At 36.4% G+C, this 24,203-nt stretch overlaps 1 protein-coding gene across 27 annotated transcripts in view; it reads left to right on the top strand.

The window, feature by feature from the left end:
* LOC139977164 (uncharacterized) overlaps positions 1-24,203 on the top strand; it is a 371,700-nt gene that overhangs the window by 254,215 nt on the left and 93,282 nt on the right. For 15 of the 27 annotated variants that reach the window (XM_071986361.1, XM_071986354.1, XM_071986364.1 and 12 more), the window contains 13 exons: positions 1,101-1,161; positions 1,703-1,767; positions 5,063-5,167; positions 5,410-5,514; positions 5,757-5,861; positions 6,104-6,208; positions 10,533-10,637; positions 10,880-10,984; positions 11,228-11,332; positions 12,218-12,337; positions 14,315-14,372; positions 16,638-16,702; positions 21,003-21,063. In XM_071986361.1, the coding sequence (XP_071842462.1) occupies positions 1,101-1,161; positions 1,703-1,767; positions 5,063-5,167; positions 5,410-5,514; positions 5,757-5,861; positions 6,104-6,208; positions 10,533-10,637; positions 10,880-10,984; positions 11,228-11,332; positions 12,218-12,337; positions 14,315-14,372; positions 16,638-16,702; positions 21,003-21,063 (1,165 nt within the window). Of the gene's footprint in view, positions 1-1,100; positions 1,162-1,702; positions 1,768-5,062; positions 5,168-5,409; positions 5,515-5,756; positions 5,862-6,103; positions 6,209-10,532; positions 10,638-10,879; positions 10,985-11,227; positions 11,333-12,217; positions 12,338-14,314; positions 14,373-16,637; positions 16,703-21,002; positions 21,064-21,619; positions 21,685-24,203 lie in introns of all 27 variants that reach the window. The other 12 variants (XM_071986371.1, XM_071986370.1, XM_071986353.1 and 9 more) reach the window with 12 other exon arrangements.

Genomic DNA, 24,203 nt, shown 5'->3' on the forward strand with positions numbered 1-24,203 from the left:
CATATAACTTATGTAACTCTTGTCACCTTGAGGATAATTTGCATGAAACTTTTATGTCATTCTTATGTAATTTAACCAACAATGTTTTCATGCAATGAAAGTTTGCACTTTTGATAACATAGAGCTGATTTAGGCTGCATTTGCCCAAAATAAATAAATGTCTGAAATTATACATTACCAAAAATAATATTACTCACATCATACCACAACCACACTTGAGTCCAACACTAAGTTAGAGCCGTCAGCCTAGACTTTAGCCCACTGTTAGTAATTTTCAAGAGATGTAATGATCATTCCTAATCTATCCTGTTTGGCCGTGGCAGTTAACCTTTTATATTTCCAGTATGCCTCTCTGTTTAAATGTAATGACTGTCCTTTAATCTTTACATACATTCTTGCTTTTGTCCCTGGATGTTTAATGGTAGGCTAACATTGAAATAAAATGTTGCAAAAATGCTTTGTGTGTTTAAAGTAGTCTGGACTGTTTCTCCAACTGCTAGACTGTGGGGGCATCTGTTTTTATCAGTGGTGCCATTTTAATAGGTTTGCAGCAGTATGCTATGACCCCTATAAATTAGCTTTTTAATGGTTACTATTAATTCTAAGCGGACCAGGCATTTTACACAACCCATGTCTTGTCATACATGTTCTCGTTGCTGTCTCCTGTATTTCACCAAATTCTCTATGATATAAGCTAACATATTTTTTTTTTAAGGAAAGCGGTTTGGTAGTAAACTGTCAAAATATTTCACAATGAATAGAGTAATGCCATAAGCTTCCTTCATTAATAACAGTTGTTAAGAGCTGATGATGGATCTGGATTTTGGGTCATTTTGTTGTATATTGTAAGATCCTTTAGTGATAAATGATTATAAAAATATTTCTGACATTATGAGGCTTGAATTTCTGATCTTCTATTTCTGATTAAATTTTTACTGAGTTGACCTACCTCAGCAAGGTCGTAAATAAAAAAAAAAATGATAACAAGGCATTGCAAATTCTTTGGGATTTCTGGTTCATGATGTAGTTTTTATCAGGTTTGTATGATTTTTCACCATATGTATTTTTGTTTTTTCTTGTCTGATGAAATCTTCATTTAGATGGATATTAGAATACCGGGGAGGATGTCAGCAAAATCATCATCACTGAAACCAATCTCTGGTGAGTTTCTGGTATCAATATCATAGGAATATCATTTCGAAATATAAAATGTCTAATTAGCAAGGGTTTCTTTGTTGTTGTCAGAGAAATTTCTGTAACTCTAGAATAAGTGCTGTAGTACATACAATCATATGTACCCACAGTTACAGCAGGCATACATAGTCACGACTGGATTTCTGCTGAAAAATGAAGGTTCTTCATCCTCAGTATTGTTTAATATTGATATTCTTTGTCCTACAAGATGTGTCCTTTCAATAAATGTTACTAACTGCTCAAAAATGTACAGTCCTTCCTTATTGACCAGCCATTGAAAAACCTATGGAGGCTGGTCTTAAGTATTCTCACTTAAAGGATCAGTCAACTTTTGAAAATGTTAGGACAAAACTAATCTTATGAGACTATTTTGTTGTTGGGCTGGTTTATGTTTCATATATTGCATAAATGATAAAAGATTGGTTCAGGTGATGAAATAATGTCTATCATAACTTTCTTGTGGTTAATTCATATAAATGTTTATGTCACTTTTCTCCATCAACAAAAGAAGCAACAAATACAACAGTGGAACAACAAGAAGACAAAGGCAACGATGTTCGAAGCAAAACAAACGTAAGTTAACAATCATGAGGACCCACTTTTGAAATGTTCCGTAATGCAATGCAATACATGTAATTTGCAATGTTTACAGCTGACACACATGTTTGCAACTGGTGCACAAGAAGGATACAACCGGCACAATGTTTGATCATAAGTCAACTTTTGGAGATAACGTGCAATAAATTAAGTACTAATCAGAAATTTACACAGTTTCAACCATTGTCTTGTGCATATATAGCCGGCCAAAAAAGCAATGACCAGGCATAAATATATTTTTAGGTTAGGGAAAATTACAAGTGGCACCTTCCCATGAGGGTAGGGCCGGTTAAATCTGACATCTTAGGGACAACCTAAAAAGGCGGAACACAAAAATCAACATTTGCCGGCAAAATAGTGGGTTTACTATGCACAAGGATCTTGTATTAAAAACAATGGGGTCACTTAAACTTAAAGAAAAGTGTAAAATGATATAAATGGGTGTAACTTACAGATCTGCTCAGAGCTATACGGAATCCACTAAACTTATTGGAAACAAACTACTTAACAGTCCCAACGAAATAAAAAGACAATTGTGGCGCGGGTCAACCATATACATTTGAAAATGAAATTGTATCCTTGGGAAACTTTCTAGGGTGGTTCACTTAGTTGGGGATGTCTCTGGGGTATGGTTGCTCTCTGAATGGCTTTAACTCGTGGAAAATAACCTCTTGGGGTGTATCATTCTCTAACGGGCCAAACAAGGACGTATAATTTAAATGGGGATTTAAAAAGAGCACAACGGGCAGTTCAACAATTAATTGGGTTGCCAGATATTAGCGCAGGATGAGATATAGGTCTGCCTCCATGGGTACAGCTTCGGGTGATTAGTAAACTTTTATTAAATATGAAATCTCCATGTATAAAACAGTTCCAGGTGTTTACTAAACTTCCAATTATAGTATAAAAACTCCATAGGTAAATAGCTTCAGGTGTTCACTTAACTTTCAATTAATTTAGTACGGGTAATCTAATACTGGTGACTTTAGTATAAGAAGATAATTATCATCTCGTGCCCAACCATCTCAAACTTAATCAGTCCTCTCTTCTCTCCTTACTATTACAAACTTCGCTTTCAGTATTTCCCTTAATATTGTCGCCTACCATCATACACTATTCATTCCATCCCATAATTATTCCACTTCGTTGGAAATGCACAATGCAGTTATGCAATTGATATACTGTGCATGTCTCCTGCCCACCCCCCCCCCCTTCCCTCACCAGAACTTCCTTTCCCTTTTGCACACCTGCATTAAAAACTAAAATCCCACATACTGCCTTAAATCAATATTTCTGCTATTCTGGATATTGCCTTGTCCTAGAACACAAGTTCTTTTCTACTCTGCCGATTTCTATAATCACCTCTTCTCAAGTTCACACTCTTATCAAGAATATTAAACTTTCTTGTGCTATGATTTGCATCTAGCAATTCAATATGGAAGAAAGAATTGGCTTAATTTTGGCTACTGACTTAGCATCTATGCAAGTAAGCAAGTCTCTCATTGGCAAACACCTTGAACGTATTTTTCAAACTATGTTATTGTGCTCTGACTCGTGTACATTGCGCATGTATTGTGTCTCCTACTGTCTTATCTATACCATCTTGTACTAGTGCGAGAATGAAATATTTATTTCACTAACATGATAAGTTGATTTCTTAAGGGATTCTATATTATATCTTGCATCAAATATTTAGCTATTTTACTGCATCTTAGGACATTTCTTCATTGTCCTGATATACAATAAACTGTGTGATTTCTGTATGCTCTCCCAGGGCAGCATCCACTTCCATTATATAATCCTTTGCCTCTGCCCCTCCCGTCAAGGTTCAGGCCTCTATCACAGTTAGTGGGGAGAAATTTTGAAGTAATGACATTTGGTTAAGATGCCGAAGGCTCAGTAACTTTGGAATCGTGCTGGCGTGTGCGTGTGTATGCATTGTTTGTGTGCGTGTGCGTATATGACACCCTAGCTTGTAAACATGATTTTTCATGATAGGTAACATCTACAGTTCTCGTATTGTGCATGTATCTTCCCCATAATTAGTACAAAAACTGTATTGTTTTTAGTGGAGGACACAGGTCATTTGGGGTTAACAGAGGGCAAAATGTGAAAAACTCAATTCTGCAGAACCTGAACAACGAAGGAGGTTTGGTATGCGTGGTAGGATATCTGTTTGTAGTGTAAAATTTTAAGATAATTTGGAGTTGGTCACAATTCATTTAAGGTCATCAGGGTCAAAATGTGAAATCCTTGTAAACACAATATCTCCAGATAGGAAACTTTATTAGCTCTCATATTTAGCATGCATTTTCATCTTGTGAGTACAAGAACCCTATTATTTTGGTGGAGGTCAAAGGTCATTTGGGGTCAGTTGAGGACCAAATGTCCAAATATCAAAAGTACTGTATCTTGAGAACTGTACCTTTAAAAGAGATAATATATGCATGGTACATTACCCAAATGATAAGTAAAATTGCTCTGCAATTTGGTATTGGTGAAAAATCATTTAAGGTTTTCAGAAGTCAGTCCATACAAACATTCTAAAGGTCAGGTCTCAATGAAAATGTGAAATATATTCTGATTTTACTTCCCCATATGTAGTGGAATCTCTTGGCTGTTTTAGGTGGCTGTCACAGATCAGCTTAAGTACATACAATATGAGAACTTCAGCTAGGGTTAGCTTGCAAACTACTCTTGTGTTGCATATGTAATGTATTTAAAAGCAAGTAACAGCTGGAAGGAATTTCCCTCTGGTTATATTTTTAAGAATTATGTGTGTTGCTATAGATTTAAAAGGTCATGTGAGGTCACCATTTGTCAAAGTATAAAAATATTTAGGATTGGTAACTCGGAAGCTTGCATAAGTTTCATGATTGCGTGTGGATTCATTCTGAAATCTGAAATCCAGGTAAGCACATGTTTTCGGAGTTTACAATGATAGGATTCAAATTTTGGGAAACTTCATTAGTGTATCCTTTCTGTTGTACTACAAATGTAAAGCTTGGTTGAGCTTGATGCTTACTATGTAGAGATGCTCAAGTATAAGAATCAAAAGGTGAAAGGTCTTTTCAGGTTAACAAAAGTCAAAGTATGAAATCTTGTGAATTCACCAAAGGTCAAAACTTATAATCTTGTATGCAGTGTTCCAGTAAATTTTCTCAATTGTGGCATCAAAAAGATTCACTTTTAAGCCCAATTATGGCTACCTGTTTACTAGTCAATATCATCATACTGCGTGTCTAACTCATTTCAACATATTTAATTGCAGGACGTATCAGCATCATCCCTCTCAGGGAATCCTGTGCCAACACAGTCAGCAGATGCGGCACACTCAAGGGAGAGACGCTATAATGAATCTACAGCTGTAGTGTTGGTAAAGTTCACTTGATCATGTCAGAATATATTACAAAATATTGATAAGTTTGATCCCACAACTATATACTGCACACATGATGCGCAGTTTCATCATTCTGTAATAAATACATTACATCCTGTGGCATAAAATCTTTAAACATGGGGCCTCACAGAGAACTGGTATAAGTTGTGTATGTTTAACTGATATACAGTGTGCATAGACTATGATATGTGTCTTCATTTCAACATATTTAATTGCAGGACGTATCAGCATCATCCCTCTCAGGCAATCCTGTGCCGTCACAGTCAGCAGATGCGGCACACTCAAGGGAGAGACGCTATAATGAATCTACAGCTGTAGTGATGGTAAAGTTCACTTGATCATGTCAGAATATATTACAAAATATTGATAAGTTTGATCCCACAACTATATATTGCACACATGATGCGCAGTTTCATCATTCTGTAATAAATACATTACATCCTGTGGCATAAAATCTTTAAACATGGGGCCTCACAGAGAACTGGTATAAGTTGTGTATGTTTAACTGATATACAGTGTGCATAGACTATGATATGTGTCTTCATTTCAACATATTTAATTGCAGGACGTATCAGCATCATCCCTCTCAGGCAATCCTGTGCCGTCACAGTCAGCAGATGCGGCACACTCAAGGAAGAGACGCTATAATGAATCTACAGCTGTAGTGATGGTAAAGTTCACTTGATCATGTCAGAATATATTACAAAATATTGATAAGTTTGATCCCACAACTATATACTGCACACATGATGCGCAGTTTCATCATTCTGTAATAAATACATTACATCCTGTGGCATAAAATCTTTAAACATGGGGCCTCACAGAGAACTGGTATAAGTTGTGTATGTTTAACTGATATACAGTGTGCATAGACTATGATATGTGTCTTCATTTCAACATATTTAATTGCAGGACGTATCAGCATCATCCCCCTCAAACAGTCCTGTGTCATCACAGTCGGCAGATGTCCCACACTCAAAGAAGAGATGCTATAATGAATCTACAGCTGTAGTGATGGTAAAGTTCAGTCTATTTAGTCATCTCAGGCTATTTTGAAAAATATTGATGAGTTTGACCTTAAAACTATATAATCATCAAATAAATTGCGAGCCCTTTAAAGACTGATTACAAGTGATGGTGACAATGCTAGAATGTTGGATTTGCACATGTTTAGATCATTTCGGAACATATTTCTTATGTTGGATCTTCAGGAAATGAAAAGAAGGCATACTCTGAATGATGACCTAACAACCTACCAAATTTCCAGTTTGACTAATAGAGAATGAAGGACATAAAGACTTACTTTCCATATTGTTGCACTTCATCCACATGGTACCATATTGTACCATCCTTACCAATGTAACTCAGTTTATCATTATTAGTTTAAGTTACACATTCATATTAAGCTCTTGTCTATACTGGATGATTACAAAATAGCAGGGATACTGTAATTCCTGATTTTTTTAATTTTGAAATATGGTTCCGGCTCCACACGCTCTTTCTGACCCTGTTGAAAGTAAAACACAAGCTGGTTTGTCAATCGGAACTTTCCCCAATAAAAAAATATAGAACAGACCTTCATACTATCGTACAGGTATGAGTACACATAACTATGCTAGAACAGGAATGAGTAGAACAGGGCTGAGGATGAGTACACATAATAATGCTTGAACAGGGCTGAGTATGAGCACAAATAACTATCCTAAAGCAGGGCTCACTATGAGTACACATAACTATGCCAGAATAGGGCTGACTATGAGAACACATAACTATCCTAAAACAGGGCTAAGTATGAGTACACATAGCTATGCTAGAACAGGGCTGTGTATGAGCACACATAACTATGCTAGAACAGCTGGATGTGAGAACACTCAACTACGCCTGTTTCAACATATATTGCAGGGTGTATCAACAGAATCTCTCTTAGAGCGTTCTGTGCCATCAAAGTCAGGCAATGTTCCACACTCAGAGAAGAGATGCATTGATGAATCTACAGCTGAAGTCATAGATGTCCCTTTGATGGTTAAGCTCATTCTATTTTTCAGTTAAGACTATTTCCAATATGTTGATAATTTTATAAATAAGTTACAGCATGCTAAAGGAAACTGTTGCAGTTGATGTGCCATTGTCAAGTTTAGACAGAAAATTCAAGGAAATGTGTGCCAATCAGGCTTCTATGATAGGAAATATGTTAAATGCATCTATGGTGGACTGAATGAGTGCTCTTCAAGGTAATAACGTATTTGAATAAGTGCTCCCAAGTACCAATACTTTGTGACTATGAGGGCTGACTATGAGTACTCATAACTATCCTAAAATAGGGCTCCCTATGAGTACACATAAATATGCTTGAACAGGGCTGAGTATGAGTACACAAAATTATGCTAGAACAGGGCTGGGTTCGAGTACACATAACTACGCTAGAACATGTATGAGTACACATAACTATGCTAGAACAGGTATGGGTACACATAACTATGCTAGAACAGGTATGGGTACACATAACTATGCTAGAACAGGGCTGAGTATGAGTACACAAAACTATGCTAGAACAGGGCTGAGTATGAGTTCATATAACTATGCTAGAACAGGTCTGAGTATAAGTACATATAACTGGGCTGAGTATGAGTACACATAACTATGTTAGAGCAGCGCTGACTAGGAGTGCTCATTACAATGCCAAAATGCATAAATATCATTTCGACATATTAAACTGTGCAAGAATATATGAGAAAAATAAACAATGGAACAACAAGAACACAAAAGTAACAATGTTCTATGCAAAGTAAAAGTATGTTTAAAATCATGACTCAGTTTGAGATGTTCTACAGTGTTATGAGACTTATCAGGAATTTATGGATTTTCCAGATCAATAAATATATCAAAATTATCTTCTTAAGTGACATCACACATAGGAAGTGGACCTTATAGATACATCCTCTCAGTCATATCTTATTCAATTTAGTTATAAGTGGTATCAGCTCATAAATTCAGGGGTGAATGATGTAGGATGTCAAAGGCCTACAAACTCAGGCAAGAGTTCTTTCCGCGAATTTGCAGAATTCGTGATTTCTTTTCTACTCAAACTTTCATCTCAAACTTAATCAGTCCTCTCTTCTCTCCTTACTATTACAAACTTCGCTTTCAGTATTTCCCTTAATATTGTCGCCTACCATCATACACTATTCATTCCATCCCATAATTATTCCACTTCGTTGGAAATGCACAATGCAGTTATGCAATTGATAGACTGGGCATGTCTCCCGCCCCTTCCCGCCCCCACCCCCCCTCACCAGAACTTCCTTTCCCTCTTGCACACCTGCATTACAAACTAAAATCCCACATACTGACTTAAATCAATATTTCTGCTATTCTGGATATTGCCTTGTCCTAGAAAACAAGTTCTTTTCTACTCTGCCGATTTCTATAATCACCTCTTCCCAAGTTCACACTCTTATCAAGAATAAATAACTTTCTTGTGCTATGACTTGCATATAGCAATTCAACATGGAAGAATGAATTGGCTTAATTTTGGTTACTTACCTAGCATCTATGCAAGTAAGCAAGTTTCTCATTGGCAAACACCTTGAACGCCTTTTTCAAACTATGTTATTGTGCTCTGACTCGTGTATATTACACTGTATTTGGTCTCCTACTATCTAATTATATCATCTAGTACTAGAGCGAGAATGAAAATTTTATTTCACTAACATGATAAGTTGATTTCTTTAGGGATTCTACATTATATCCTGCATCAAATGTTTAGCTATTTTACTGCATCTTAGGACATTTCTGCATTGTCTTGATATACAATATGCTGTGAGATATCTGTATGCTATGCCAGGGCAGCATCCCCTTCCATTATAGAATCCTTTGCCTCTGCCCCTCCCGTCAAGGTTCAAGCCTCTATCACAGTTAGTGGGGAGAAATTTTGAAGTAATGTCATTTGGTTAAGATGCCGAAGGCTCAGTAACTTTGGAATCGTGCTGGCGTGTGCGTGTGTATGCATTGTTTGTGTGCGTGTGTGTATATGACACCCTAGCTTGTAAACATGATTTTTCATGATAGGTAACATCTACAGTTCTCGTATTGTGCATGTATCTTCCCCATAATTAGTACAAAAACTGTATTGTTTTTAGTGGAGGACACAGGTCATTTGGGGTTAACAGAGGGCAAAATGTGAAAAACTCAATTCTGCAGAACCTGAACAACGAAGGAGGTTTGGTATGCGTGGTAGGATATCTGTTTGTAGTGTAAAATTTTAAGATAATTTGGAGTTGGTCACAATTCATTTAAGGTCATCAGGGTCAAAATGTGAAATCCTTGTAAACACAATATCTCCAGATAGGAAACTTTATTAGCTCTCATATTTAGCATGCATCTTTCATCTTGTGAGTACAAGAACCCTATTATTTTGGTGGAGGTCAAAGGTCATTTGGGGTCAGTTGAGGACCAAATGTCCAAATATCAAAAGTACTGTATCTTGAGAACTGTACCTTTAAAAGAGATAATATATGCATGGTACATTACCCAAATGATAAGTAAAATTGCTCTGCAATTTGGTATTGGTGAAAAATCATTTAAGGTTTTCAGAAGTCAGTCCATACAAACATTCTAAAGGTCAGGTCTCAATGAAAATGTGAAATATATTCTGATTTTACTTCCCCATATGTAGTGGAATCTCTTGGCTGTTTTAGGTGGCTGTCACAGATCAGCTTAAGTACATACAATATGAGAACTTCAGCCAGGGTTAGCTTGCAAACTACTCTTGTGTTGCATATGTAATGTATTTAAAAGCAAGTAACAGCTGGAAGGAATTTCCCTCTGGTTATATTTTTAAGAATTATGTGTGTTGCTATAGATTTAAAAGGTCATGTGAGGTCACCATTTGTCAAAGTATAAAAATATTTAGGATTGGTAACTCGGGAGCTTGCATAAGTTTCATGATTGCGTGTGGATTCATTCTGAAATCTTAAATCCAGGTAAGCACATGTTTTCGGAGTTTACAATGATAGGATTCAAATTTTGGGAAACTTCATTAGTGTATCCTTTCTGTTGTACTACAAATGTAAAGCTTGGTTGAGCTTGATGCTTACTATGTAGAGATGCTCAAGTATAAGAATCAAAAGGTGAAAGGTCTTTTCAGGTTAACAAAAGTCAAAGTATGAAATCTTGTGAATTCACCAAAGGTCAAAACTTATAATCTTGTATGCAGTGTTCCAGTAATTTTCTCAATTGTGGCATCAAAAAGATTCACTTTTAAGCCCAATTATGGCTACCTGTTTACTAGTCAATATCATCATACTGCGTGTCTAACTCATTTCAACATATTTAATTGCAGGACGTATCAGCATCATCCCTCTCAGGCAATCCTGTGCCATCACAGTCAGCAGATGCGGCACACTCAAGGGAGAGACGCTATAATGAATCTACAGCTGTAGTGTTGGTAAAGTTCACTTGATCATGTCAGAATATATTACAAAATATTGATAAGTTTGATCCCACAACTATATACTGCACACATGATGCGCAATTTCATCATTCTGTAATAAATACATTACATCCTGTGGCATAAAATCTTTAAACATGGGGCCTCACAGAGAACTGGTATAAGTTGTGTATGTTTAACTGATATACAGTGTGCATAGACTATGATATGTGTCTTCATTTCAACATATTTAATTGCAGGACGTATCAGCATCATCCCTCTCAGGCAATCCTGTGCCGTCACAGTCAGCAGATGCGGCACACTCAAGGAAGAGACGCTATAATGAATCTACAGCTGTAGTGATGGTAAAGTTCACTTGATCATGTCAGAATATATTACAAAATATTGATAATGTTTGATCCCACAACTATATACTGCACACATGATGCGCAGTTTCATCATTCTGTAATAAATACATTACATCCTGTGGCATAAAATCTTTAAACATGGGGCCTCACAGAGAACTGGTATAAGTTGTGTATGTTTAACTGATATACAGTGTGCATAGACTATGATATGTGTCTTCATTTCAACATATTTAATTGCAGGACGTATCAGCATCATCCCCCTCAAACAGTCCTGTGTCATCACAGTCGGCAGATGTCCCACACTCAAAGAAGAGATGCTATAATGAATCTACAGCTGTAGTGATGGTAAAGTTCAGTCTATTTAGTCATCTCAGGCTATTTTGAAAAATATTGATAAGTTTGACCTTAAAACTATATAATCATCAAATAAATTGCGAGCCCTTCAAAGACTGATTACAAGTGATGGTGACAATGCTAGAATGTTGGATTTGCACATGTTTAGATCATTTCGGAACATATTTCTTATGTTGGATCTTCAGGAAATGAAAAGAAGGCATACTCTGAATGATGACCTAACAACCTACCAAATTTCCAGTTTGACTAATAGAGAATGAAGGACATAAAGACTTACTTTCCATATTGTTGCACTTCATCCACATGGTACCATATTGTACCATCCTTACCAATGTAACTCAGTTTATCATTATTAGTTTAAGTTACACATTCATATTAAGCTCTTGTCTATACTGGATGATTACAAAATAGCAGGGATACTGTAATTCCTGATTTTTTTAATTTTGAAATATGGTTCCGGCTCCACACGCTCTTTCTGACCCTGTTGAAAGTAAAACACAAGCTGGTTTGTCAATCGGAAATTTCCCCAATAAAAAAATATAGAACAGACCTTCATACTATCGTACAGGTATGAGAACACATAACTATGCTAGAACAGGAATGAGTAGAACAGGGCTGAGGATGAGTACACATAATAATGCTTGAACAGGGCTGAGTATGAGCACAAATAACTATCCTAAAGCAGGGCTCACTATGAGTACACATAACTATGCCAGAATAGGGCTGACTATGAGAACACATAACTATCCTAAAACAGGGCTAAGTATGAGTACACATAGCTATGCTAGAACAGGGCTGTGTATGAGCACACATAACTATGCTAGAACAGCTGGATGTGAGAACACTCAACTACGCCTGTTTCAACATATATTGCAGGGTGTATCAACAGAATCTCTCTTAGAGCGTTCTGTGCCATCAAAGTCAGGCAATGTTCCACACTCAGAGAAGAGATGCATTGATGAATCTACAGCTGAAGTCATAGATGTCCCTTTGATGGTTAAGCTCATTCTATTTTTCAGTTAAGACTATTTCCAATATGTTGATAATTTTATAAATAAGTTACAGCATGCTAAAGGAAACTGTTGCAGTTGATGTTCCATTGTCAAGTTTAGACAGAAAATTCAAGGAAATGTGTGCCAATCAGGCTTCTATGATAGGAAATATGTTAAATGCATCTATGGTGGACTGAATGAGTGCTCTTCAAGGTAATAACGTATTTGAATAAGTGCTCCCAAGTACCAATACTTTGTGACTATGAGGGCTGACTATGAGTACTCATAACTATCCTAAAATAGGGCTCTCTATGAGTACACATAAATATGCTTGAACAGGGCTGAGTATGAGTACACAAAATTATGCTAGAACAGGGCTGGGTTCGAGTACACATAACTACGCTAGAACATGTATGAGTACACATAACTATGCTAGAACATGTATGAGTACACATAACTATGCTAGAACAGGTATGGGTACACATAACTATGCTAGAACAGGGCTGAGTATGAGTACACAAAACTATGCTAGAACAGGGCTGAGTATGAGTTCATATAACTATGCTAGAACAGGTCTGAGTATAAGTACATATAACTGGGCTGAGTATGAGTACACATAACTATGTTAGAGCAGCGCTGACTAGGAGTGCTCATTACAATGCCAAAATGCATAAATATCATTTCGACATATTAAACTGTGCAAGAATATATGAGAAAAATAAACAATGGAACAACAAGAACACAAAAGTAACAATGTTCTATGCAAAGTAAAAGTATGTTTAAAATCATGACTCAGTTTGAGATGTTCTACAGTGTTATGAGACTTATCAGGAATTTATGGATTTTCCAGATCAATAAATATATCAAAATTATCTTCTTAAGTGACATCACACATAGGAAGTGGACCTTATAGATACATCCTCTCAGTCATATCTTATTCAATTTAGTTATAAGTGGTATCAGCTCATAAATTCAGGGGTGAATGATGTAGGATGTTAAAGGCCTTCAAACTCAGGCAAGAGTTCTTTCCGCGAATTTGCAGAATTCGTGATTTCTTTTCTACCTCCGAGATTTACACCTCTCAATTTTTGTGAATTTCTAACAACAGGGTTAACTGTATCATTTCATTCGTCAGCATGTTTTTCATTACTGATGCATAGCATATCCAACCTGCAGAGGGACAAAAACTATTATCCTAACATACTGTAACATACGCAAACGGAGCCTACACCCCATTTTTATTCTCTGGATTTTCATAATGGTCCCAACATTCATGTATTGCACGATATTTTCTTAAGTTTCCCATGATTTTCAAATATTTTAGCATCATTAGAGCAGGGACAACTGAGGGGAAGTTGTAGTGCTGTAGCTGCTGAACATTATTCCAGATTAAAACTTACCATTGTGTACATTTTATGAACAGTGACTTTTAATTATGGGTTGCCATGATTGAAAGAATCATGTAGGGTAAAAATGACAGGCTAGGCATTTTGAGTGTGAAAACTTTGCTTTGAGTGTTTTAATAAATTTTAAATTCTTTATAAAATAGGCACCAAATTGTTGTCTTTAACCTCTAATTTCTCAGAGCTTCCAGGGGCTTTGACGCCTGGATCCCAAACGGGGCGTTGCCCATTGACCCCACCATGGGCCCTAAGGCAGGCCATGCACCCCACCTGTAAATATGTCGCACTACGTGCTGTCTAACGCCTTGGGCGTTAGTATAGTATCACCCCCAAATTTCAGTGATTTTTACCGCAGGCTCATTCCTGAAACTGCAAGTGATTGTCTTATCTAACTCTGGCATTATATTTACTAAATTCTGATATTTGTATAACTGGTGAAGTGTGCTCATTTAATTATTATTAGGCTCGTATGTGACAGCTACAGATGTCTATACAATGTTGTAAATTGCTATACTTACCTAAATTCCTTATACATCAACTTAAATTAAGATTTGTAATTGGATGTTGTTGTTTTTCAGAGAAAAATCAACTCTTCAGGAACAGTTCATGAAGAACAGGGATCTCTGATTGGAACAGGTTAGTGCTGAATGTTCATGATAAATAGAACATCAACATGAAAACTGAAGTTTTTAGCTGTTGAACTGTTGCTGTTGAACTGTTCAACATCTGTTGAACTGTTGTTCTCCAAGAGATTCATAATGACCACATCATGTATGAATAGAGCTTTATGGAGACTATCTGACGAGTCTGTGGCATTCACTTCTTTCCATAAAGTGCTATTTCCTTTTACCTCAGATTGTTGGCAATTTTCTTATGAAAGCCATTTTTGTGTTCCCTAATATTAAAAACCAATAATCATATTAGCCCTAACTTTCACAATTCATGCTAATATGTATATAGATAGCACTTATGCACGGCGCAACCTGTGATCGATACTTCCTGCATTATTGTGACAACACAAACTTTTAATACATTCAGAAAGTCAAATTATACTGTGCAAAAGAATTATTAATCCTTAGTTAGTAGGACTTGAATGCCATCATAGCATAACGATAGGCTTACCAGTCTTTGCAGTAAGATTCACAGTGGTAGCTAATGACAAGCTACTACACTCAGTATGTAGTAACTAGTGTTAACGTCAGGTTAAAGAAACAAATACTGAAATAATGGTGTCAATATGGTTGCATAGTATCAAGGACACAGTGGAACAGCCACTGATAAATGAAGGTTCTTCATATCAGTATTGTTTAAAAGCCCAGTCACATCTCACCGGATTGCAACAATGGAGAGGGAACGAAGACAAAAAATGGCACGCCGTTGATGTACGTTAGTATTTGTTTGGTCTGTGGTTCTCTTCCGTCTGTCTACGTTTCATTACCGGCAGGGTCCGGTTTGTCCGATGTCGATTTTGAAATGCACAAAACTTGGAACAGACATCCACTGAAAAATGTCTCTCGTTATTTATTCGTTACTAATCCGTTAAGCTTCCGTTTTATCAGTTTCTCATGCGTTTTGTTCGTTCTGTATGCATTTGGCATACTGTATTTCTCCGTTCGTCTCTGGTTATTGCTATTGCTCACCGGATCATTAACGGACAAAGAACGGATGAAACGTAGAAGTACAGTACCAATACCGTATATTCGACGGACGCTAACGTAGAAATAACGGAAGTGCAAAGGAATAGAACTGACAATGAACAAATAGGTAACGGACGTTACACGGAAGAAACGGAAGAACTCAGGCCAGGAAAGTATAACAGACGGACATAGAAAGGAGATGCAGTGTACCTCCACCTTGTCCACTCCAAGCGTCCCACGCCTCATTCTGCTCCTATAACCTCTACCGTCAACACCTACATCATGGACCCTTTAGAAAGCTTCAGACCACAGTGCCAGCTTGACAAGCACAGATGCTTATCATTGAAGCCAACATCAAGAGCAATGAACAAGTCAAGAAGAGAAGGAAGCGACGTGTTCTGCGTTAATGCTGGTCTAGGGCCTGGCTAGGTCCACAGAGAAGACGGCAGTTAGTCTTTATGACCAACTAATGCAGGAGCTGCGAATGGAAGACCAAAATCTTTCATCAACTTCATGAGGACGCCCCCTGATTTTGAGGCACTCCGGAGGCCCAGGTTTTAGACCGTTTCTTCTCCGTTGCTAGTCCGGTATGTCTGTTACTTTCCGGTACTCCTACGTTTTGTATGTTCTTTATCCGTTAATTGTCCGTTGTAAATTCGTTACTATCCTTTGGTGTTCGTTAGTTCGTTCGTTGTAATTCCGTTGTTCGTCCGTTGTTCGTCCGTTGCTGTCCGTCCCTTGTACGGTTGTGATCCGTTTTCACCGTTGAACGTCCGGTACGTTGCAACCCCCAGATGCATGCGCAACAACTTTTGCCAACGGAAGTAAACCGGATGACTGTTTTTCGCACGTACTCTTGTCCGTTCGTGCAATCCGGTTAGATGTGACTGGGCCTTAATATTGATATTCTTTGTCCTACAAGATGTGTCCTTTCAATAAATGTTACTAACTGCTCAAAAATGTACAGTCATTCCTTATTGACCAGCCATTGAAAAAACTATGGAGGCTGGTCTTCAGTATTCTCACTTAAAGTATTCTCACTTAAAAGTACACTTAAGTATTCTCACTTAAAGGATTAGTCAACTTTTGAAAATGTTAGGACAAAACTAATCTTATGAGACTATTTTGTTGTTGGGCTGGTTTATGTTTCATATATTGCATAAATGATAAAAGATTGGTTCAGTTGATGAAATAATGTCTATCATAACTTCCTTGTGGTTAATTCATATAAATGTTTATGTCACTTTTTCTCCATCAACAAAAGAAGCAACAAATACAACAGTGGAACAACAAGAAGACAAAAGCAACGATGTTCCAAGCAAAAGAAACGTAAGTTAACAATCATGAGGACCCACTTTTGACATGTTCCGTAATGCAATGCAATGCATGTAATTTGCAATGTTTACAGCTGACACACATGTTTGCAACTGGTGCACAAGAAGGATACAACCGGCACAATGTTTGATCATAAGTCAACTTTTGGAGATTACATGCAATAAATTAAGTACTAATCAGAACTTTACACAGTTTCAACCATTGTCTTGTGCATATATAGCCGGCCAAAAAAGCAATGACCAGGCATAAATATATTTTTAGGTTAGGGAAATTAAAAGTGGCACCTTCCCATGAGGGTAGGGCCGGTTAAATCTGTCATCATAGGGACAACCTAAAAAGGCGGAACACAAAAATCAACATTTGCAGGCAAAATAATGGGTTTACTATGCACATGGATCTTGTACTAAAAACAATGGGGTCACTTTAACTTAAAGAAAAGTGTAAAATGATACAAATGGGTGTTACTTACAGATCTGCCCAGAGCTATACGGAATCCACTGAACTTATTGGAAACAAACTGCTTAACAGTCCCAACGAAATAAAAAGACAATTGTGGCGCGGGTCAACCATATACCTTTGAAAATGAAATTGTATCCTTGGGAAACTTTCTAGGGTGGTTCACTTAGTTGGGGATGTCTCTGGGGTATGGTTGCTCTCTGAATGGCTTTAACTCAGGGAAAATAACCTCTTGGGGTGTATCATTCTCTAACGGGCCAAACAAGGACGTATAATTTAAATGGGGATTTACAATTCCATCACAACAGAAAATGAGCACAACGGGCGGTTCAACAATTAATGGGGTTGCCAGATATTAGCGCAGGATAAGATAAAGGTCTGCCTCCATGGGTACAGCTTCGGTTGATTAGTAAACTTTTATTAAATATGAAATCTCCATGTATAAAACAGTTCCAGGTGTTTACTAAACTTCCAATTATAGTATAAAAACTCAATAGGGAAATAGCTTCAGTGTTAACTTAACTTTCAGTTTATTTAGTACGGGTAATCTAATACTGGTGAGGTTAGTATAAGAAGATAATTATCATCTCGTGCCCAACCATCTCAAACTTAATCAGTCCTCTCTTCTCTCCTTACTATTACAAACTTCGCTTCAGTATTTCCCTTAATATTGTCGCCTACCATCATACACTATTCATTCCATCCCATAATTATTCCACTTCGTTGGAAATGCACAATGCAATTATGCAATTGATAGACTGGGCATGTCTCCCGCCCAACCCCCCCCCCTTCCCCCCCTCACCAGAACTTCCTTTCCCTCTTGCACACCTGCATTACAAACTAAAATCCCACATACTGACTTAAATCAATATTTCTGCTATTCTGGATATTGCCTTGTCCTAGAAAACAAGTTCTTTTCTACTCTGCCGATTTCTATAATCACCTCTTCCCAAGTTCACACTCTTATCAAGAATAATTAACTTTCTTGTGCTATGACTTGCATATAGCAATTCAACATGGAAGAATGAATTGGCTTAATTTTGGTTACTTACCTAGCATTTATGCAAGTAAGCAAGTCTCCCATTGGCAAACACCTTGAACGCCTTTTTCAAACTATGTTATTGTGCTCTGACTCGTGTATATTACACTGTATTTGGTCTCCTACTGTCTAATTATATCATCTAGTACTAGAGCGAGAATGAAAATTTTATTTCACTAACATGATAAGTTGATTTCTTTAGGGATTCTACATTATATCCTGCATCAAAGATTCAGTTATTTGCTGCATTTAGGACATTTCTGCATTGTCTTGATATACAATAAGCTGTGAGATATCTGTATGCTATGCCAGGCAGCATCCCCTTCCATTATAGAATCCTTTGCCTCTGCCCCTCCCGTCAAGGTTCAGGCCTCTATCACAGTTAGTGGGGAGAAATTTTGAAGTAATGTCATTTGGTTAAGATGCCGAAGGCTCAGTAACTTTTGCAATAGTGCTGGCGTGTGCGTGTGTATGCATTGTTTGTGTGCGTGTGTGTATATGACACCCTAGCTTGTAAACATGATTTTTCAAGATAGGTAACTTCTACAGTTCTCATATTGTGCATGTATCTTCCCCATAATTAGTACAAAACTGTATTGTTTTTAGTGGAGAACAAATGTCATTTGGGGTTAGCAGAGGGCAAAATGTGAAAAACTCAATTCTGCAGAACCTGAACAACGAAGGAGGTTTGGTATGCGTGGTAGGATATCTGCTTGTTGTGTAACATTTTTAGATAATTTGGAGTTGGTCACAATTCATTTAAGGTCATCAGGGTCAAAATGTGAAATCCTTGCAAACACAATATCTCCAGATAGGAAACTTTATTAGCTCTCATATTAAGCATGCATCTTTCATCTTGTGAGTACAAGAACCCTATTATTTTGGTGGAGGTCAAAGGTCATTTGGGGTCAGCTGAGGACCAAATGGCAAAATATCAAAAGTACTGTATCTTGAGAACTTTACCTTTAAAAGAGATAACATATGCATGGTACATTACCCAAATGATAAGTAAAATTGCTCTGCAATTTGGTATTGGTGAAAAATCATTTAAGGTTTTCAGAAGTCAGTCCATACAAACATTCTAAATGTCAGGTCTCAGTGAAGATGTGAAACATATTTAGCATGTATCTTTCATCTTGTGAGTACAAGAACCCTATTATTTTGGTGGAGGTCAAAGGTCATTTGGGGTCAGCTGAGGACCAAATGGCAAAATATCAAAAGTACTGTATCTTGAGAACTTTACCTTTAAAAGAGATAACATATGCATGGTACATCACCCAAATGATAAGTAAAATTGCTCTGCAATTTGGTATTGGTGAAAAATCATTTAAGGTTTTCAGAAGTCAGTCCATACAAACATTCTAAATGTCAGGTCTCAGTGAAGATGTGAAACATATTTAGCATGTATCTTTCATCTTGTGAGTACAAAAACCCTATCATTTTGGCGGAGGTCAAAGGTCATTTGGGGTCAGCTGAGGACCAAATGGCAAAATATCAAAAGTACTGTATCTTGAGAACTTTACCTTTAAAAGAGATAACATATGCATGGTACATTACCCAAATGATAAGTAAAATTGCTCTGCAAGTTGGTATTGGTGAAAAATCATTTAAGGTTTTCAGAAGTCAGTCCATACAAACATTCTAAAGGTCAGGTCTCAGTGAAGATGTGACCATATTTAGCATGTATATTTCATCTTGTGAGTACAAGAACCCTATTATTTTGGTGGAGGTCAAAGGTCATTTGGGGTCAGCTGAGGACCAAATGGCAAAATATCAAAAGTACTGTATCTTGAGAACTTTACCTTTAAAAGAGATAATATATGCATGGTACATTACCCAAATGATAAGTAAAATTGCTCTGCAATTTGGTATTGGTGAAAAATCATTTAAGGTTTTCAGAAGTCAGTCCATACAAACATTCTAAAGGTCAGGTCTCAGTGAAGATGTGAAACATATTCTGATTTGACTTCCCTATATGTAGTGGAATCTCTTGGCTGTTTTAGGTGGCTGTCACAGATCAGCTTAAGTACATGCAGTATGATCTTCAGCCAGGGTTAGCTTGCAAACTACTCTTGATTAGTGTCATACTTAGTATGTTTATACTCCTTGATAGTGACTTCTTGGTTGCCACTCATTTTGTGATGAGGTACAATATTGTACATAGGTCTCAAATAATTTGGAACACTGTGTACAGTAGTCAGAAGATGAAATATATATCAGAAAATTGATGCTCTTGTATTGGGGGACTTTCACAACCTATGTCTTGTCACACATGTTATCTTTGCTGTCTGCAGTATTTTACCTAATCATTTGGGGTATATGGTAGAAGTTTTCTTTAAAGGAAAGTTGTAAAATATCAAAATATTTCACAATGAATAATATAATGCCATGAGCTTCCTTCCTTAATAACAGTTGTTAAAGGGCTTACGATGGATCAAATGTATTCTAAAGCTAAACAGGAAAATATCCCTTATTATAAAACATCCATCTGACTTTTTAGCCAACATCTGAAAGCTGTTTGGTCTGGATTTGGGGTTACTTTGTTGTAGATTGTAACATCCTTTGGTGATAAGTGATTATAAAAATATTTTGATGGAATGGTAAATTTGTGATCTTCTAGTCTTGATTAAGTTTTGTTGAATTGACCTACATCAGCAAACTCATTAAATAAAAAAATATATAACAAGGCATCGCAAATTCTCTGGGATTTCTGGTTCATGATATAGTATTTATCAAGTTTGCATGATTTTCCACCATGAGTATTTTTGTCTTTTCTTGTCTGATGAAATCTTCATTTAGATGGAATTTAGATTACCCGGGAGGATGTCAGCAAATTCATCATCACTGAAACCAATCTCTGGTGAGTTTCTGATATTAATAGGAACAATCATTGAAGAACTTAAAATGTTTAATTAACGAGGATTTCTTTGTTATTGTCAAAGCAATCCGTGTAACTCTAGAATAAATGCTGAAGTACATACAATAGTCTGTAATCACACTTTAAGCTGGCATGCATATTTAATTCTTCACTCATTACTGGATTTCTGCTGATGAGTTAAGGTACTACATCCTCAGTATTGTTATTGACGTTCTTTGCACAGATGGTCCTACAAGCCCTTTCCTTTCATTACATTTTACTAACTGCGCAATAATATATTTGTAACTTTATTGACCAGTCTTGGAGCAAACTATGGAGGCTGGCCTTAAAGAAAACTTACTACAGGATCAATCAACATTTGAAAACGTCAGGACAAAACTAGTCTTTGAGATTGTGTTTTCGTTGGGCTGGCTTATGATGTTTGATATATTGCATGTATGATGAAAGATTGGTACAGTTGATGATATAATGTCTTCCATAACTGTTTTTGTGGTTAATTCATATAAATTTTTATGTCACTTTTCTCCATCAACAAAAGACGAAACAAATAAAACAGTGGAACAACAAGAAGACAAAAGCAGCGATGTTCCAAGCAAAGGAAAGGTAAGTTAAGAATCATGACTCACTGTTGAAATGTTTTACAATGTAATAAGGCCTGTTGGGAATTTATGGATTGTCAAGATCATATATACATATCAAAATTATCTTCTATAGTACCATCACACATAAGTAGTGAACCTTGTAGATATAATTTTTCTTATAATTTCTAAATCATAAGTACATTAAACCATATGAATGATCTTCAGACGCAGACGTAAAGGAAAAGGGAGGAAAAGAGATCAAACAGACATTTTTCACATACTCAGAGATTTATAAGGCTGTTTTGGACACTGGACAACGAATGGGGTACAATTATTACAATGGGCAGTGAAATAAAATGACGTAGGAGGTGAAAGGATTACTGAAGATGAAAATGGATGCAGCATATAAACTATGCAGTTAACCACAATAAAGAAAAATGTTCAGAATTTTTTTTATAAATCAAATAAGTAATTATAAGTCTGTAACATCTTATGTTTAATATAAACTTGCTGACTAATGGTTTGTCAGACAATGGTGCACTTAAACATAACTATGCTCTGCCTCTTGCATTACTCTGTGTGTTAACCTGAATGTGAGAAAAATGGGATGGATGAGCTAAGGTGGAACAACATGATCATTGTTTGACCATCAACTTGCATGTGAGTTGAAGTGTTGGAAAAATAAAAAGTAAAGATAACAGAAACAATTTTTGAATGAAATGAACAAATTGCTAAAGAAAAAAGCCTCGTTAATTTGAAAACTTGCCATGCAGAGAAATGGTATGGATATACTATGAAGACAGAATCAGATACATGGTTAATGACAATTTTGCTTTGAGCTTGAGAATTGTGAGGGAAAAAAAAGCATAAAGCCAATTACATGGGCTGTTTAAAGGAGATGATACTACAAACATGAAGTATATCTTACTCAGCAGCAGTTGATCAAATAACTTCAGAACTTTTCATTTCATTGTAAATTGTGACACTTCAAACATTGTATTGGCGTTGGTTGTCATCCAGTGTTTATTATAGTGTTATGGTAACTGACACTAAAAGTATTGTTAAACTATGTGGGTTGTGTAAGTTATAGCCAAATGGAGAACAGTGACAGAATGTAATGTAAAGACTTCCAAGTGTTTTTAATTTTGTAAATGATCAATAAGAAATCAACAAAAATTAATCATCAAAGTATTTCAATGCAAATACATCAAGAGGAGTAAAGTAACATCATAGGACTAGTATAAAGTTCCAAATGTACACAAGCTACCAGTCAGTGAAATCTCAAATCTTAATCTTCCAGATGGTGGAAATGTCTTTGATATGTGGTGTCAACCGATGTGATGTTTGTAGTTACACCATCATTATATATTTGTACCACACTTTCCAGCTGTATTACTCCCTATGTTAACCATTTCCTATAACTGTCCTACACCTAACATGTCTAGTTAATAACAATTTTCCTGTATTGATTAAACATGTATTTTGGTGGCTGAACTTGCAAAACAAGTGCTAGAAAAGTCCTTCATCTTCAGGACAAAGCATCCTCATAGCATTTTTGATGACGAGGATATGAATTTTCAAATGTGATGATAATTTGTGATTCATCTGGAAACAGCAGAGCGAATGATGTTATTATGATAATTGAGCTGTAAATGATTTGTTTGACTTAAAATACTTAAATAAATTATTAACAGAGCTGCCTTCTGGGAAAATAATAAACCCACAGAAGACTGCTAAGCAAACATCACAACGGTATCACATTTCAAGGATAAATCAACAAGATTAGATAATGCAAAATGCAAAGCTTTTGCAGAAAATCTGGCATGATGACATTAGGTTAGCTGGTCAAAATAGATGACATACTCAACCATATCTCAAGTGAGGGGCATGATTTTCAGACGAGATATTTTGCCAACATTTTAGAATATGTTTTTAGATAGATAAAGTTTCACATTGTTTGTCCTCTGAATATCCCCATAATTGTGTGATGAATTCATGGAAGAATTGATGTTTTACAGTACCTCAATTGGGCGAAGAAAATGCCCAAATAATATTAGAATGCATGTTGATATGTGTGTCTATTACACAGCTTGTTCGTAAACATTTAATGAGGAAGCAAACTAGCATGTGTACGCACGTTTATACGTCTGATTTGGCTAATAACTTCGCCCTTCAATTTGATATATATAGTTTAAAATGACAATAATGACTGAGGTACACATTCAAGTGGTTAATGTCAACTGCTGTTTTGTCACTGTTGTGAGGTCTCTGAATGAGTGTGTCTCAGTGAGTCCATTTTTCCAACAGATAACGACAAATTTCACATTACCACCTACTTATACTGGTTTAATATTAAATGTTAACAGTTAGTGATACAAAATAATGTTCACACTAAGTATGGGAATAACTGTCTCAAAAATAGTTAACATTTCACTGCAACTCAGGAGCTTTTATGCACACATAAGCCTGCCTGTCTTTGTAAGCTAGACTTCAGTTGCGTACCATTACACTCTTGTGGGTAAAAGAAAAATCAGGGCAAGC

Source organism: Apostichopus japonicus, chromosome 12 (genome assembly GCF_037975245.1).
Source record: "Apostichopus japonicus isolate 1M-3 chromosome 12, ASM3797524v1, whole genome shotgun sequence".
In the NCBI taxonomy this organism is placed as follows: domain Eukaryota; kingdom Metazoa; phylum Echinodermata; class Holothuroidea; order Aspidochirotida; family Stichopodidae; genus Apostichopus; species Apostichopus japonicus.